The following is a 14,364-nucleotide window of genomic DNA, read 5'->3' on the forward strand; positions in this document are numbered from 1 at the left end:
AGCTTTGTGAATTTTTTGACCCGTTTTTTGCTCATGGGTTGTGGACCCTAATTAGTCTCTTGTAGCCCGATATATAAGGGCGCTTAGGGTTTGGAGTGGTATAAGAGAGAGAACTGAAATTCGTACAGAAACAGAGTGGAGCTGAAAACTTGTAATCTCCGATTTTACACACAGTGAAGACTTTCGCAGGATCTCAACCGTAGACGTCGGTTGTTGCCGAATAACGTATAAATTTTTGTGTTCTTTGTGTGGTGTGTTTACTTTTCTGTCATGATTCTTTATTTTGTCTTGGGTTCGTTGCGTTTGTCATAACACTATCCTATATGTTTACAAACATGCAACATGTTAGTTAGAAACTTTCTAATAAGGATTGAACTAGAAGGCTCCCAATTGTCACAACATCTAACATCTACTTGTTTACCCCATCTAAAAATGCTTCAAAATTTTTGTCATTGTGGTGGAATTTGTTCTGATCAAAGGAACACAAATTTAGGATGCAAATTGGAGCTTCCTAAGTATATGTTTGCATATACGCCACAATTTATTTTAAACAATGAACACATTCATAAAACTTTAATAAAAGAAAGTTCTTCGAATATATGATTTTGTAGGAAACTTCTTTAAAGTTATCCAGGATTTCCATTTTATACTAATGTGTTCTCTAGAGTGATTCCATAATTAAGAGTAGCTGGATATATATTATTTTATTTGTATAGTGTTCACACCGTACACATTTAATGTAGTGTTTTGTTTGGTTTAAATTTTATATGCTTAGCAGGGTAAAATTCACAGATAAATTATCCTATTAGTATGCTTAGCAGCTTAAAAGAAAAGATCCATTAATTGACATTTTAGAACATCACGAGTACTTAATGTAGGTATCTACTTCAGCTATCCTTCGGTTCATATTCTACACAAACAATCCAAGACATGCCTGGTTTTATTAATGGACAAGTGAGAACTATATTGAAGCATGACAATTGATACTCTTGAGTTATATATAATTATATATGTGCTAGGCAGTGGGGAAGGAACTTGGGAAACAATTCCAGCAATCTAGTATTTTTATGGCTTCTCTATGAGATGATGCAGTTTTTTCTTTAAAGGTAGGGAGTGGCAATTCGTGTTTCCGTGTCATATTTGTGTCGTTTCATAACATCGGTATCTTGCTATATGGGCACATAACCTGTTTAATATATGGATCAAGACCTGACACGGCATGGCAAGACATATTTAATTAAAATTTCATACAATTAGGCTCATTTCAAACACGTACATGACACGTTTACCCAACACGTTCAGTTAAACGGGTTTAATCGTGTTGTGAACTGGTTGACGGGTCAAACACAAACACAACATTTTAGTTAAAGGGGTCTAATCGGGTTATAAATGGGTTAGTAGGTCAAACACGAATGCGACATGTGTAATTAGCATGTTAATTCTGGTCGACATGATTACGACCCGAACACGATTAAGCCAAACACAAACTCATTTATCCCGTGTCATGTTTGAGTTATTTTAGCGTGCCATGTGGAGTATTGCCACCCAACGTACTCTGCACCTAGGAACACAAAATCCTTTATCATCTTACTTGCGTTGATTTTGGCAGTTGACATGCTGGCTGGGTTTGGATGGCTTTTAAAACTAGTGAATTAGAAATCTATTTTTAAAGAGGAAATTTTGGTCAAGTAGATCTATTTCGCCTAGATTCGTTGATTACCTGGGGAGTTTGGTCATTGCCATTACTGTCCCATTTAGTGGAAAGATATGGCTTTTTGTGCTAATACACTTAAAAATTAAGTTCTTCCCAGTTCAAGGATAACAATCAACTGATTATGGCCTTGTGATGATGCAGCTTCAGGATCCTAGTATCGATATCCACAAGGAAGGTAAGTACCTCATGCTTGCCGTTCAGGAGCTTGTATCTGGAGATCAATGTGAAGGGAGATTTGTATTTGGTCGTGAAAGTAAAAAACCTAAAGAGTCTAGCAACAATGATAGATTTACAAAAGATGGAACAAACCCTAAGAGCTTGCTGCAAACTCTGTTGATGAGGGCAGGACATTCCCCTCCGAAATACAAAACAAAGCATCTCAAGACAAACGAATTCAGAGCACTGGCAGAGTTCAAGGGAATGCAATTTGTGGGGAAGCCCAAGAAAAATAAACAGCTTGCAGAGAGGGATGCTGCTATAGAGGCACTGGCCTGGCTGACCCACACTTCTGACAACAGCCGGGATGAAGATGATAATTCCACACCTGATGTCACTGACAACATGCTAAAACTTCTTGGTAAACGCAGAAGATCAAAGCGCCGCTGATGACTCATGGTTCCAAAGCTCTTTGAACAGAAGCAATGCCAATGCATTATTGAAGTTAGAATGAGCAAAAGCTGATAATTCTTGGATATAGTTACACACCTGACATCGCTGATGACATGCCAAAAATTGCAGGGAAGCATGGAAGATAGTAGATCACTATGGTCACTGATGTTATCCATGGATGTCTTTTTCTTTTAGCCAAAGAATGGACTGACTGCTGTTATCCATGGATATCTTTTTCTTTTGGCCCATTCAGGTAACTTGCAGCATTCACTGCTTTTGGCCGTTGATATTGAATTCTATGAGTGTTGACGGAGCTCGGATGATTGTGATTCTTTATCAATTCGATTTTCTCCTAATTTTTGGGCGAAGGGAAAATCAAGAACATTGAAAGACATTACTTGTCCTCAGCTGGTGTATGGTCATTATGCATTATAATGGGAGATGTATACAAGTTTTGTAAATTATACATAGTTCCAGAATTAGAAACTTGACTTTACAGATAACAAAATGGCATCTTTGTTAGGTGTTTATTTTTGCAGAATGCGGGAGGAGAGTAGCAAGCTCTTTGAGTGCACTAACATTACTTAGCTGGCATTGTAGTTATTGTAACTTTATTATATTGTTTTAGTTTCTTAAAAACTACTAGTATTTAATGTTCCTAAAGTTTGATTATTTGTACATGTAAATAGTGAGATTGGTTTTTTCAGGCAATTTTTCTATATAAAATGATATCCTATTTATTATATGCATTCCAAGCATCTCTTCTTTTTTCTTTTTTTTCTAACGTAAATTTGATTACATTGATGATGACGATGATGATGAAATTTTATTACCAAATCATTGAGATAAAAAAATTTAACAAAAACAATTGATTGCAATTTTGAATTTAAAACCCAAATTTTTTGGATTTGAATCTTTGACTGGACTAATTTTCTGGCAAAAAGTTTTAGTTTTTTTTCTATATAAAATGATATCCTATTTATTATATACATTCCAAGCATCTCTTTCTTTTTTCTTTTTTTTCTAAAGTAAATTTGATTACATTGACGATGACGATGAAATTTTATTACCAAATCATTGAGATAAAAAACTTTAAGAAAAATAATTGATTGCAATTTTGAATTTAAAACCCAAATTTTTTGGATTTGAATCTTTTACCCGACTAATTTTCTGGCAAAAAGTTTTAGTTTTGAAGATTAAAATTATGTAATCCTAACCAAAGAAAAAACTGTGAATTTTGGATTTGTTGATTTTCAATAAACTGCAATTCAAGGTCCTTCATGTCTACGTATCATTTGTGAGCAAGTTGGCTTGGTTACCATCCCATACGTTTTTAGATTGTCAAATTGATAGCCTACATTCATTCATGTTCAGAAACTAAGTTCCAAATATTTAAGAGTGGCGCTGCCCGTGCAAGTCCGAAGCGGACATAAATAACTGATGGATGTGAAAACAAACACGAAGAAACACTGTACTCACGACAGCTATTCCTGTAAAACCCCACACACACACACACAATTGGCTGATTTCCAGATGTTCAAATGAAAATTTCTGAAGATCTGCAAGCTTTATGAACTGTCGTCATTTCAATGAGATAATAATAAATCATTACCAATGGGCACTAGCTCATAAGCTCTCCTCCCTGAATGGGGAGGTGAGTGTTCAAGCCTCAATGAAGGCATAATATATATAATGAGTGTGTTTGTTTTAACTTTCGAAAAAATAAATAACTCATCCCTACATACCAACTCTGGCTTCAAGGTAAGAAACATAAATCATCTCAGAACTTTCTAGAGAAGGATTTTGAGCAATTACTACAGCACAACCAGTCAAACCATTCATGTATCAGTGTGCGCGCGCACGTAGAGAGACAGAGACCCACATATATACTCGAGAAAAGTATGTTGCATTTAAAATCAATTGAGGATAATTTGCTCTGCCAAGATACACACTAACGGTTATACTACACTAAAATAGATATCAGAAAAAAAAAAAAAAAAAAAAAAAAAAAAAAAAAAAAAAAGTAGCCCAATGAAGGAGAAAACTTCCCATGATACAAACCATTAACAAATCAGACTTAGATGTAGAAGCAGCCTAACAAAACAGGATTTCGGGTTCGGTTGATTATCTTCACAGTACCACCAAACTGAAAAATAGCCCTGCCACAAAACGAGATTGTGTTATAGCTCATATGGAGTGGAATTTTCAACAAACGAACTGCCTTCCATGATTACTGAACTACAAGCAATGGTCAACCGTATAAGTACCCTCTGATATATATCTAATACATTTCTTGAGGGGGGCGGAAAAAAAATGGGGTGTGGGACAACGGAAAGCATTAGATGCACAGAAGAATTTCCACAAATAATGATTTACAAAGTAATATAGAGGCAATACATTACAAAAACATTAAAAATCATATTCTAGATCAGAAATAGGGGGATATGATAAAGCTTTTCTACTTTTTATCAGGATTGATGAACACTGTTAAAAGTAATGAAATAAAATACTCCGACTAGCTAAATAGTAGTTACATACTTATATACTCTATGTTTAGATGGACTCTCCAAAAGTAGTGAAGTACCCTTGTCAGACACATATTGTTGAGATATGGGTATGAATATGTGTCCGACACTTTTGGTTCGACATGTACTCAAAAAATATATCCAATCAATCAAGTATATTATATTATTACTTTAAAGTGAGTTAAATGCCGATATTGAATACTATACTATATAAAAACATTACTTTATTCTAGAAAATAAAATAAATAAATAAAATTAATATTATATAGTGTCCATGTGTCCTTCTATTTAGATATTTGGCACGTCCGACAGATGGATACGACATACCGGTACACAACACACATACAAAGTTCATGTAACATATACATAGAGCAAGTACTATTGGGTGAAAGTGTGTGCAAGTGTTGGACCTCCCCTAATCCATCTTAGGACCAAAAGTTAGACTAGACATGTTATATATACAATATATACTATTTGGCCTTTTGTATTTCTCTTGGGATGCACTCCATTTTTGAGTGCTTTTATACAATTTTACTTATCAAAAAGTAAAATTTTATATAATGTGCTATATATGCATTTTATTATCCAATGTTGTCATTCTTCAAGAATTTAATCAAATGGCATGCGCTGGAAAAAGTGGTTCCTATCTATCACATAGTAGGAAAATCTTCTCTTCTATCAAACTTGAGTTTATACATTTTTTCAATCATTGCATGTAAATGCTTTACAGGAAAAAAGTAGTACAAAAAATATCATTAATGATTGAAGTGTTCAATTTGAGTTGCGTTGTGGGACACAAATTAAACACATATGCATGTCATGTCGTATCAAAACTGGCACGTAAAGGGAGTCTATGTAACGTCTTATCAGTGATCAATTACTTTGTCAGTCCCAGCCCCAAAAAGAGGAAGAAAATATTAAATTATCAACCACACCTCATTATAGGGAACACCAAAAAAGGATCCTTGCTGCAAAAATCCAAATTTCTATTTTCAATTAGCCAAAACCCAAGTTCTTAGAGCATCTCCAATGCAAAATGCTATATATATATATTTTATAAGTACAATGCAAAATGCTATATTTCCATGCCAAATCTATATTTTGAAAGTAACTACAGTGTCAAAATGCTATATTTTTGCAATTATGCTCCAATGGTGCATTTCATCCGAAATGCTATTTTTTGACACAACAACCATTCCATATTTTGAGAGCCCATTGGAGTGCCTTATTTTCATTTTACCAACTTTTAACAATTTCAAAATATGAGAGGTCTTTTGAAAGAGCGAGTGCCTTATTTTCACCCACTTGCTATAGTTTGATAGGCCATTTGGGAGCTGTTTTATTTGACAATACTTTTGACAATCTCAAAATATGAGAAGTACTTTGAGAGCTCATTCGAGTGCCTTATTTTCATCCACCTGCTATATTTTGAGTTTGATAGCCCATTCGAGAGGCCATTGGAGATGCTCTTAGAGCAACTCCAATGGGCTGCCAAATGGGCTACCAATTTCAAAATATAACAGGTGGGTTTAACATAGGCTCTCCAATGGCATGTCAAATGGCCTATCAAAATATAGCTTTATCAAATCTTGTGCCAAATATAACACAAACTATAGTAGCTGCCAAATCGACTATTGTTGTAGGGTTTCATTCTCTCCCCCGCCTCTCTCTTCTCCCCCTCATCATCTAGAGACAGAAAGTACACACAGCTGTGATTCCGGCTCTGGTGCACCACCTCTCACCGCCAAGACGCCTAATGTGCGGCAGAAACTTGGAATTTGATCCTCGGTATGTTTATCAATCAAGCGCTTCACGTCGCCTTAGAATCTGATCCTTGGTATGTTTATCTTAATTTGTGCAAAACCCACTTCCCCATTTACTTTCCAATTTCTATTGTCATCTCTCTCTATATATAACCTTAAAATTCTATATATACACACGCATATATATATATATATATATATATATATAGTTGTTCATCTCTTTTACTCTGTATCCACAATTAAGATACAAAATTCCCAAATTTCGATGGCATAATCTAATTGGATCAACATACTTTTGCTGGTTGCATGAGGATGATTGATTTATTATAGATTTGTAATAAATTAGTTGATTTATTATTTTTGAGTGATGTGTCATTACTTGTTTATAGAGTTGTGGACACAAGCAAGAGGGGGATTGTGTTCATTCAAATTAGGGATTGTGTTTTTGTTTGCAGTGAAAGTGATTGGTTGTGTTGTTGGTTTCCCTCTTTCTTGATTGATAATGATTAATAATTAATGATATTTTCTGATTCAGAATTATGATATTTCTTTCTCTAGAATCCCATTTCAGATTCACTACTTTTTCAGCAAAACGTAACCCTTTTCTCAGAGGTCAATATCATAACAGGCACTTCCTTGGATTCAATTCGATTCGCGATAGTAGGAAACGGGCAGGTAACTGATTTGATAAGAAATTGTTTATTCCAGATGAATTTTCAATTCAAAGAGAAAACAATTACGCATTTCAGCCATATTGTAGGATTCATAATAAAAAATGATCTGTTTGGTTGTTGAGGGAAAAAAAAAATAGTATTTTGGATAAAATGCAAAAAATTAAATATGAAAAAAAAAAAAATGGTAGGAATGGTAGTTGTGTCAAAAAAATAGCATTTTGGATAAAATGCACCATTGGAGCATAATTACTAAAATATAACATTCTGACTGTAACACCTCTCAAATATAGCTTTGGCATGCAAAAATAGCATTTTGCATTGGAGATGGTCTTAGTTACCTTAAAATGCCAACTTCTTCTACCGTTCTAGTTCCCAACATTTACATATGATTTTTGGAGCATTTCTAATGGAATTCTTTTAAATTCATGTCCTTGTGCATCCTAATTACTTCCAACTTCCAAACTCCAAATCCTTCTCAATGAGAATGTCTACTCCAATTTTAGAGAAGCTCTGTGAAGGATGGACACGAACATTATGTATCAAAACGACACAACACGGACACGACCAACTATTCTCAAAACTCTTTCAAAAACTTTTCAAAGAGCATCAAAAGGCAATATTTTACAAAAAGTAGTGTAATCAATCATGAAAACAATAAACTAATGACGAAAGATGCCAAAGAATTAGCACTGGACTGGGTAAGACTATCAGCATAAAATTCATTAGTCACTGAATTGATAGTTTATAAATGGGTCAATTCCAGCTAAATGCTCTACAAGAGTAATGAAGTATCCCCTAAGCATGAATATAAAACATGTCATAAAATATTTATTAATAGGAATAGGTTGATTTTAACTCTTAAGGAAAGTCAAGTTGGGGAAGTCAATAACAGTAGCAAAATCAAATAAACATTAACAAAATTCAAGATTAACATAAAAATACATCAAGAACGCACCTAATAGCACAATTTGTAATACACACGTCTAATGTTAGGATATATATTGAATAAATGAAGTACTAAAAACTGAATTACACAATGGGATATAAGAATTATTCTATTATCTCTAATACTTTACTAGCATGAATTAATATCAAGTAATTGAGATAGAGACATATATTGAGTGCAAACAAAACTTGGAACCCACTAACCAAATTACTGCTGCTGATTCTGCTGCTGTTGCTGAGAGTTTGGTGGAGGAGGCATGCCCGGACGGGGCGGACCATAAACCGGAATAGCACCACCAGGTGGAGGCGGCATCCCGGGACGAGGTGGACCGGGCATCCCAGGGCGTTGTGGAGGTGGAGGTCCCCTCATCATCTGCGGAGGCGGTACCATGGGTCGCTGTCCAAACTGCGGCGGTGGACCAGGATACGGTCCGGGAGGCCCCGCCGGTCTAGGAGCAAACTGAGGCGGGCCAGGCGGAGGTGGGCCCCGAGCCATAGGCTGGCCAGGATACCCCGGCATCTGTCCCGGCGGCCGAATCACCGGAGGTGTGGGGTAGGTCATCGGCGGAGCCGACAGCTGCGGCATTGGCGGACGAGAGATCTGAGGCTGCATCATGCCCGGCGCCGGTCCTCCGACACCGCGAACCGGCCCGGCGAGGCCAGGCTGAGCAATAGCATGAACCAGCGGAGCAGTGGTAATTCCACGGCCGGCGCCGCGGCCGATGCCAGGTCCGGTGGCGGCTGAAGCGGCGGACTTGGCTCGGGACTCGTCGGGAGGGGGAGGGCCCTCGACGGTCATGGAAATCACCTCTTCACCCCTGAGTAGCACAAGGCCTAGGGTTCGGCGATCTTCTCTCTCCTGGTTGTTCTTGCCCTTGGCAGGCGGTAGTTTCCGGAACTCCTCGCAGTCGCCGAGGACGAGGTTCATGTGGCGGTCGAAGGCCATGAATTTTCCGACGAGTTGACGACCGTCTTGGATCGTGACTCTCATCCGGTAGTTGATGTACTGAAGCATCTTCGAACTCTTCGACATCGACATTGTGACGGATCAATGAGTTGCTTGCGGTTTGAATCAGGGTTTTTATTGGAGAGAGAGAGAAAGAAGACGGTGATATGTGGGGTTTTTAGAGAGATAAAATGCGGAGGAGAGAGAGAAAAACTAGGGTTTTGGTGTAGACTGTTCTATGCCAATTCCACCTCAGGGAGGAATGGGCGTGGTGTGACCGTGTGAACTGTGAAGCCTTGAAGACCAGGACTTCAGGATTTTAACTAGGGTTTTTAGAAGTGGGTGCGGGTGGGCATTCTTAGGCCCAAACCCGGAAATCCTCACTACTTGATACGCTTAGGTATGGTTGAGCTTGATATGCTTAGGTATGGTTGGCCTTTTATTATCTCTAAATCAGTTTGGGTTAAAATCTTAAAGCCCAACTCATTTTCAGATTGGTCTGGGTCATATTAGAAATACGGAACAATAACTCGCAAAAAAAAAAAGGACGAATATGGCTGGAATATGTCAAAAATAATAAAATATGCTATTAGATTATATATATATATATAAGTCGCAAAAAAAAAACGACGAATATGGCTGGAATATGTCAAAAATAATAAAATATGTTATATATATATATATATAATCTTGTTCAATTATTTATAATTATGAATGAAATCATTAATTTGTTGTTGTATATACTGTAATATGTTTTTGTTTTCTAAAATTTTATATTATATTTTTTACTAACCTATAATATACTTTAAATTGCATTGAATTCCATTATTTTAAAAAATAATAATTACAAAATCATCATGTCATGTCTTGAATGAGTTTCAATGGTGACTTAACCATCTCTAATTAAAACATAAAATATTTAAATTTCAAAATACTTCTTCTACTCGTGTGCAATGTGTCCTTAACTTTTCCAATATTTGATACCACCAATATAAGAGATTTCTCTGTGCTTTCTAAGTCTACACTTTTGTCATTCCATAACTACTCAATAATGTTTACATACTTACATTCTTAATTTCAGAATAACTTCTGAAATATAAGTATAAATACTTCATAATATCTAGAACTTTTATACATTATTATATACTTTTTAATATCTAGAACTTTTATACATTATTATATACTTTTTAAGATACTTTTATACACTTTTTAAGATATGGAGTAATAAATATATGTATTTATGTATATATATATATATATATATATATTAAGAATAATAAATATTCATATATTGTTATATTTTGTCATGGAATTTACTGCGGGTATAACGTGATAGTCGCTGGTAAGGCATGTGGTGTTTGGAGTCTTTGGTCTAGGTTCAATTCTCCACCCCTCCTCAAAAGATAAATGAGGTGTGTGAGAAGTCTTATTTAATTTTTTATGAAATTATTCTTATCATAAATATCAAATAGTTCTTTTTGTATCTTGTTATTTAAAATCCACACCCACATATGACAACCCGCACCAGACAGAGACAGGATTTAGTTTTAGGGGGGTAAAACGAAGTAATTTACAAATTATATATCTATATGTGTGAAAAAATTTCATTTCCAAGGGTATTTTTGCAAAAAATTATATTCCAAGAGGGGCACAAAGTAATATTTTGTAAATATTATACCCATATATATAATAATTTCAATAGGCTAGCTTGGGGCCAGCGCGGGGGGAGTGGGCCCAAGCTGGCTCCGTCCTTGAGCCGCACAGCTGATTCTATTCATATGAGATAAAAACAAAAAATGATAATAATTGTAAATGTTATTTATTTCTTCATTTTCATTTATTTATTTGTTTTACTTTTGTCAAGACTACAAATATTCACAATATTTGAAACACTATCCACTTTTCTTATTGTGGATATATCTCTTAAAACTTTGCATTTCTTGTAAAAAAATTTCTTCTAATTTATTCTTAAGGTATGCCTCCACTAGGTTCTTGTATTAAGATTTTGTTCCAAGTGTTCTTGTGCTTTTTGACATTGGTTTATTCGCTTGTGGCCAGCACGGACCTACATATATATCAGGGAGCAATTGTTCCTAAATTTTCTTTTTAGTAACGTATATTAATTAATTTAAGTTTTTTTAATTATATACTAATAAAATGTTACTATTGTCTTTCTTAAAAAAAATTTAAAAAAATTTATTGCCCTCTTTCACATCATTTTCACACAATTTATTGCCCTCTCTCACATAATTTTTTTTAAAAGTTATCATAGGTGCAACTAGATTATAACTACCATGGGATATGGAATTGGGGAACTATGGATTTGGACTAGAGAGGGCTAAAAAAATAATAATAATAACATAAAATTTTTTTTTTTTTTTTTTTTGATAAGAGGAGGAGATCTTTTAAGTTACTTACGTTAATCTAAACCAAAAATTTTACATTTTTGATATGTATTGACAATTATCCACATACTCTTTTTATGCCATCGATTTTAATGTACCCGAACAACACACAACTATTAGTTGTACTTATTGCCGGAAAACTCTAAAGAATTCCATAAAATATTCAAGTCTCGTTAAAATCAAGAATATATATTTTTCGAATTGGCATATGAAAATATGTTTGCAAATAAATATGAGAAGTATTAAGAAATTGTACAAAAGAGTAGAACATTTTAGAGGAAACTAAAGTTGTGAAAATGGGCTATAAATACTCTACTAAATTGTGAAATAAACCGGCAAGTTATGTCTTCTCGCAACCAAATTAAACATAATTGAAAAACAAACAAGATGAAATCCACTCGTTATGTTTTTCATTTCACAGTTGACTTCTTTCTTAATTATTTTTTGATACCCATCAAACAAATTTCAAGAGTTTATAGGTTTAGTTGATTGAATAGTGAATTTAGCGTGTTTGGTGGTGGAGTAATATTGTACAAATTATACTTCCTCTGTTCAAAAAATTTGTAAAACTCAAATTTTTTTTTTTTAAAGCGGTAGATGTAATACAAAAATATATGTGCACGACATAATTTTTTTTTGTTATTTATCTAACATTTGTAATTTCAATTACATTTTAAAGGAAATAGACAGAGTATTTTATTTTTAATTTAACTTTTTGACACTTTTTTAAATAGACTAATGCACTTTTATTTTTTCACTAAATTTAGTGTGGGAGTTTCTTCCCAATAAAATATATATATGTATATATATATATATATATATATATATATATATATATATATATATATATATCACCTATTTGTGACCTTACATATGTTCAAAATAAAAATCCAATTTTTTATTTTTTATTTTTTATTTTATCCTTCTAACTATGTATTGTGCATATTTCTTTTAGAGTAATTATATGTTTATATCACCCATTTGTGAGCCCACATTTGTTCATTTTTAAGTACATTTATGTCTATTATAGATATAATAGCTTATCACAAGTTGTTACAAAATAAGTTTTGGGACATTTTAGACTTTTTCATTTCATTTAGTTTTGTGACATTTTAGACTTTTTCATTACCTTTATATCTATATAATTATACAAATAACACTGCATCTTAATCATATGTAATGACTCACTCCACCACATGATATAATATTATCTGCTTTTGGCCTGAACCCGTACGATTTTGCTCTTGAACTTTACTCCAAAAGACCTCATATCAATTAGAGTGACACACCTACATATAAGCACTTCACATTTCTTTTTTCTAGGCGATGTGGAATTGTGCACCCGTAACTCGCCAGTGTGATAGCCTGTCAGTGTCTCGCACCCCCCCACAAGGTCATCACAATCCACCCCCCTTGGAGACCTGACGTCCCGGTCGGCACAATTCCGGCTGGGTCAAGTTCTGATACCATTTGTAACGACCCACTCCACCACATGGTATGATATTGTTCACTTTAGGCCTGAGCCCGCACGATTTTGCTATTAGGTTTTACCCCAAAAGGTCTCATACCAATTGGAGTGACACACCTACATACAAGCACTTCACCTTTCCCTTTCTCAGGCGATGTGGATTGTGCACCCGTAACTCGCCAGTGTGGTAGCCTGTCAGTATCTCACACCTGTCCACGGCACACTTGTCCTGTCAAAGCAAGGAGATGAGCTATGAGTTATAGGCAAAGGCCCATAGCTTTGGGTCCCTAGAGTTGGAGGGTATTGCGTGAGGCCTAATAGAGAGAACTTGTTCGTGGATTTAACTCACGATTTATTTTTCAGATTATTAGAAATTTCAATCCCGAAGTTGAGGATCCACAGCTTGGAGACTGTCATTCATCTACTCATTACTTTTAAGTATTATTGTTATTTATTGTTATTTACTTTTAATTAGTGTTAAATGGAATTATTATTTATTAGATTTTCCTTCAGCAAGTTATTTATTCTTTTTATTTTTTTTTGGTAATTTGTGCTTATTTGAAATATTTTAATTGTTTTGATATCTTCTAATTTTCTGCGTGAACTTGATCAACCCGTGTTCCGAAATTAGGGTATCACATCATGATTTCTAAATCCATATTTTTTACTTGTATGTATTTATAGTTGTACTGTTTATATTAATTATAACAATTCTTATTGTTTTTTTTTTTTTTTTTTTAAATAAAAATTTAGCAGATGAATTTTCAAATACTTAACTTCTTATTAATGGAAAATTTGTGGATATTGCATCTATCCATAATTTTGTTCATATTTCATCCTAACAGTCTAAGAACTTTTCGTTCTTTAACGAAAATGAATAAACTCCATCATTTTAATTAATCTCATATATATTTTAATTAATCTCATATGCGAGCAGGGCCAGGAATTTACAACGCTTTCTTAATATATATTTTTAAGAACATGTTTATAAATAATATAAGAAGAAAAAATGAAAAGAACTACAATTGTTATAAATGGTAACGTGGAATCTTAATATTCTTTTTTATTTTCTCTTTAATTCATAATAAATAATATTATATTATATATACATACAAAAATAGTAGTTATATGTTGTAGCTAATATTATAATAATATTATATTGAAATTTGAAGGGGTCATTAATAATTTATTTTGTAAAACACCTTTAACAACAAGAGATAAGTGGCCATAAATAGGGCTATGAGAAATTTCAAGGCATTCAATTTTGTAATCTTGGAAGGAAAGAGAAGAGGAGAGCTGAGAAATATAAAACTGA

The 14,364-nt window shown here is 34.1% G+C and overlaps 2 protein-coding genes across 3 annotated transcripts in view; one reads left to right on the forward strand and one right to left on the reverse strand.

Moving 5' to 3' along the window:
* Positions 1–3,066, forward strand: part of LOC132299956 (DExH-box ATP-dependent RNA helicase DExH3) — a 48,292-nt gene extending 45,226 nt beyond the window's left edge. The window contains exon 19 of the mRNA XM_059796857.1: positions 1,856–3,066. Within this exon, the coding sequence (XP_059652840.1) occupies positions 1,856–2,320 (465 nt within the window). The 3' untranslated portion in view covers positions 2,321–3,066. The remainder of the gene's footprint in view (positions 1–1,855) is intronic.
* Positions 3,067–3,945: 879 nt separating this feature from the next.
* Positions 3,946–9,482, reverse strand: LOC132299957 (uncharacterized). Of its 2 annotated transcripts, XR_009480245.1 has the most exons (3): positions 8,435–9,482; positions 4,094–4,482; positions 3,946–4,060 (listed from the first exon to the last, which is right to left on the reverse strand). XR_009480245.1 is itself a non-coding variant. In XM_059796859.1 (2 exons), the coding sequence occupies exon 1, from the start codon at positions 9,267–9,269 to the stop codon at positions 8,439–8,441; it is 831 nt and encodes a 276-aa protein (XP_059652842.1). In that variant the 5' UTR covers positions 9,270–9,482; the 3' UTR covers positions 3,946–4,482; positions 8,435–8,438. The 2 variants fall into 2 exon arrangements, 1 of the variants encoding a protein (XP_059652842.1); XM_059796859.1 differs by having other exon boundaries at positions 3,946–4,482.
* Between the last annotated feature and the right edge of the window lie 4,882 nt (positions 9,483–14,364).

Source organism: Cornus florida, unplaced genomic scaffold (assembly GCF_030987335.1).
Source record: "Cornus florida cultivar Cherokee Brave unplaced genomic scaffold, ASM3098733v1 CherokeeBrave_3.0.0_Hap2_Chr03, whole genome shotgun sequence".
Classification (NCBI taxonomy): Eukaryota; Viridiplantae; Streptophyta; class Magnoliopsida; order Cornales; family Cornaceae; genus Cornus; species Cornus florida.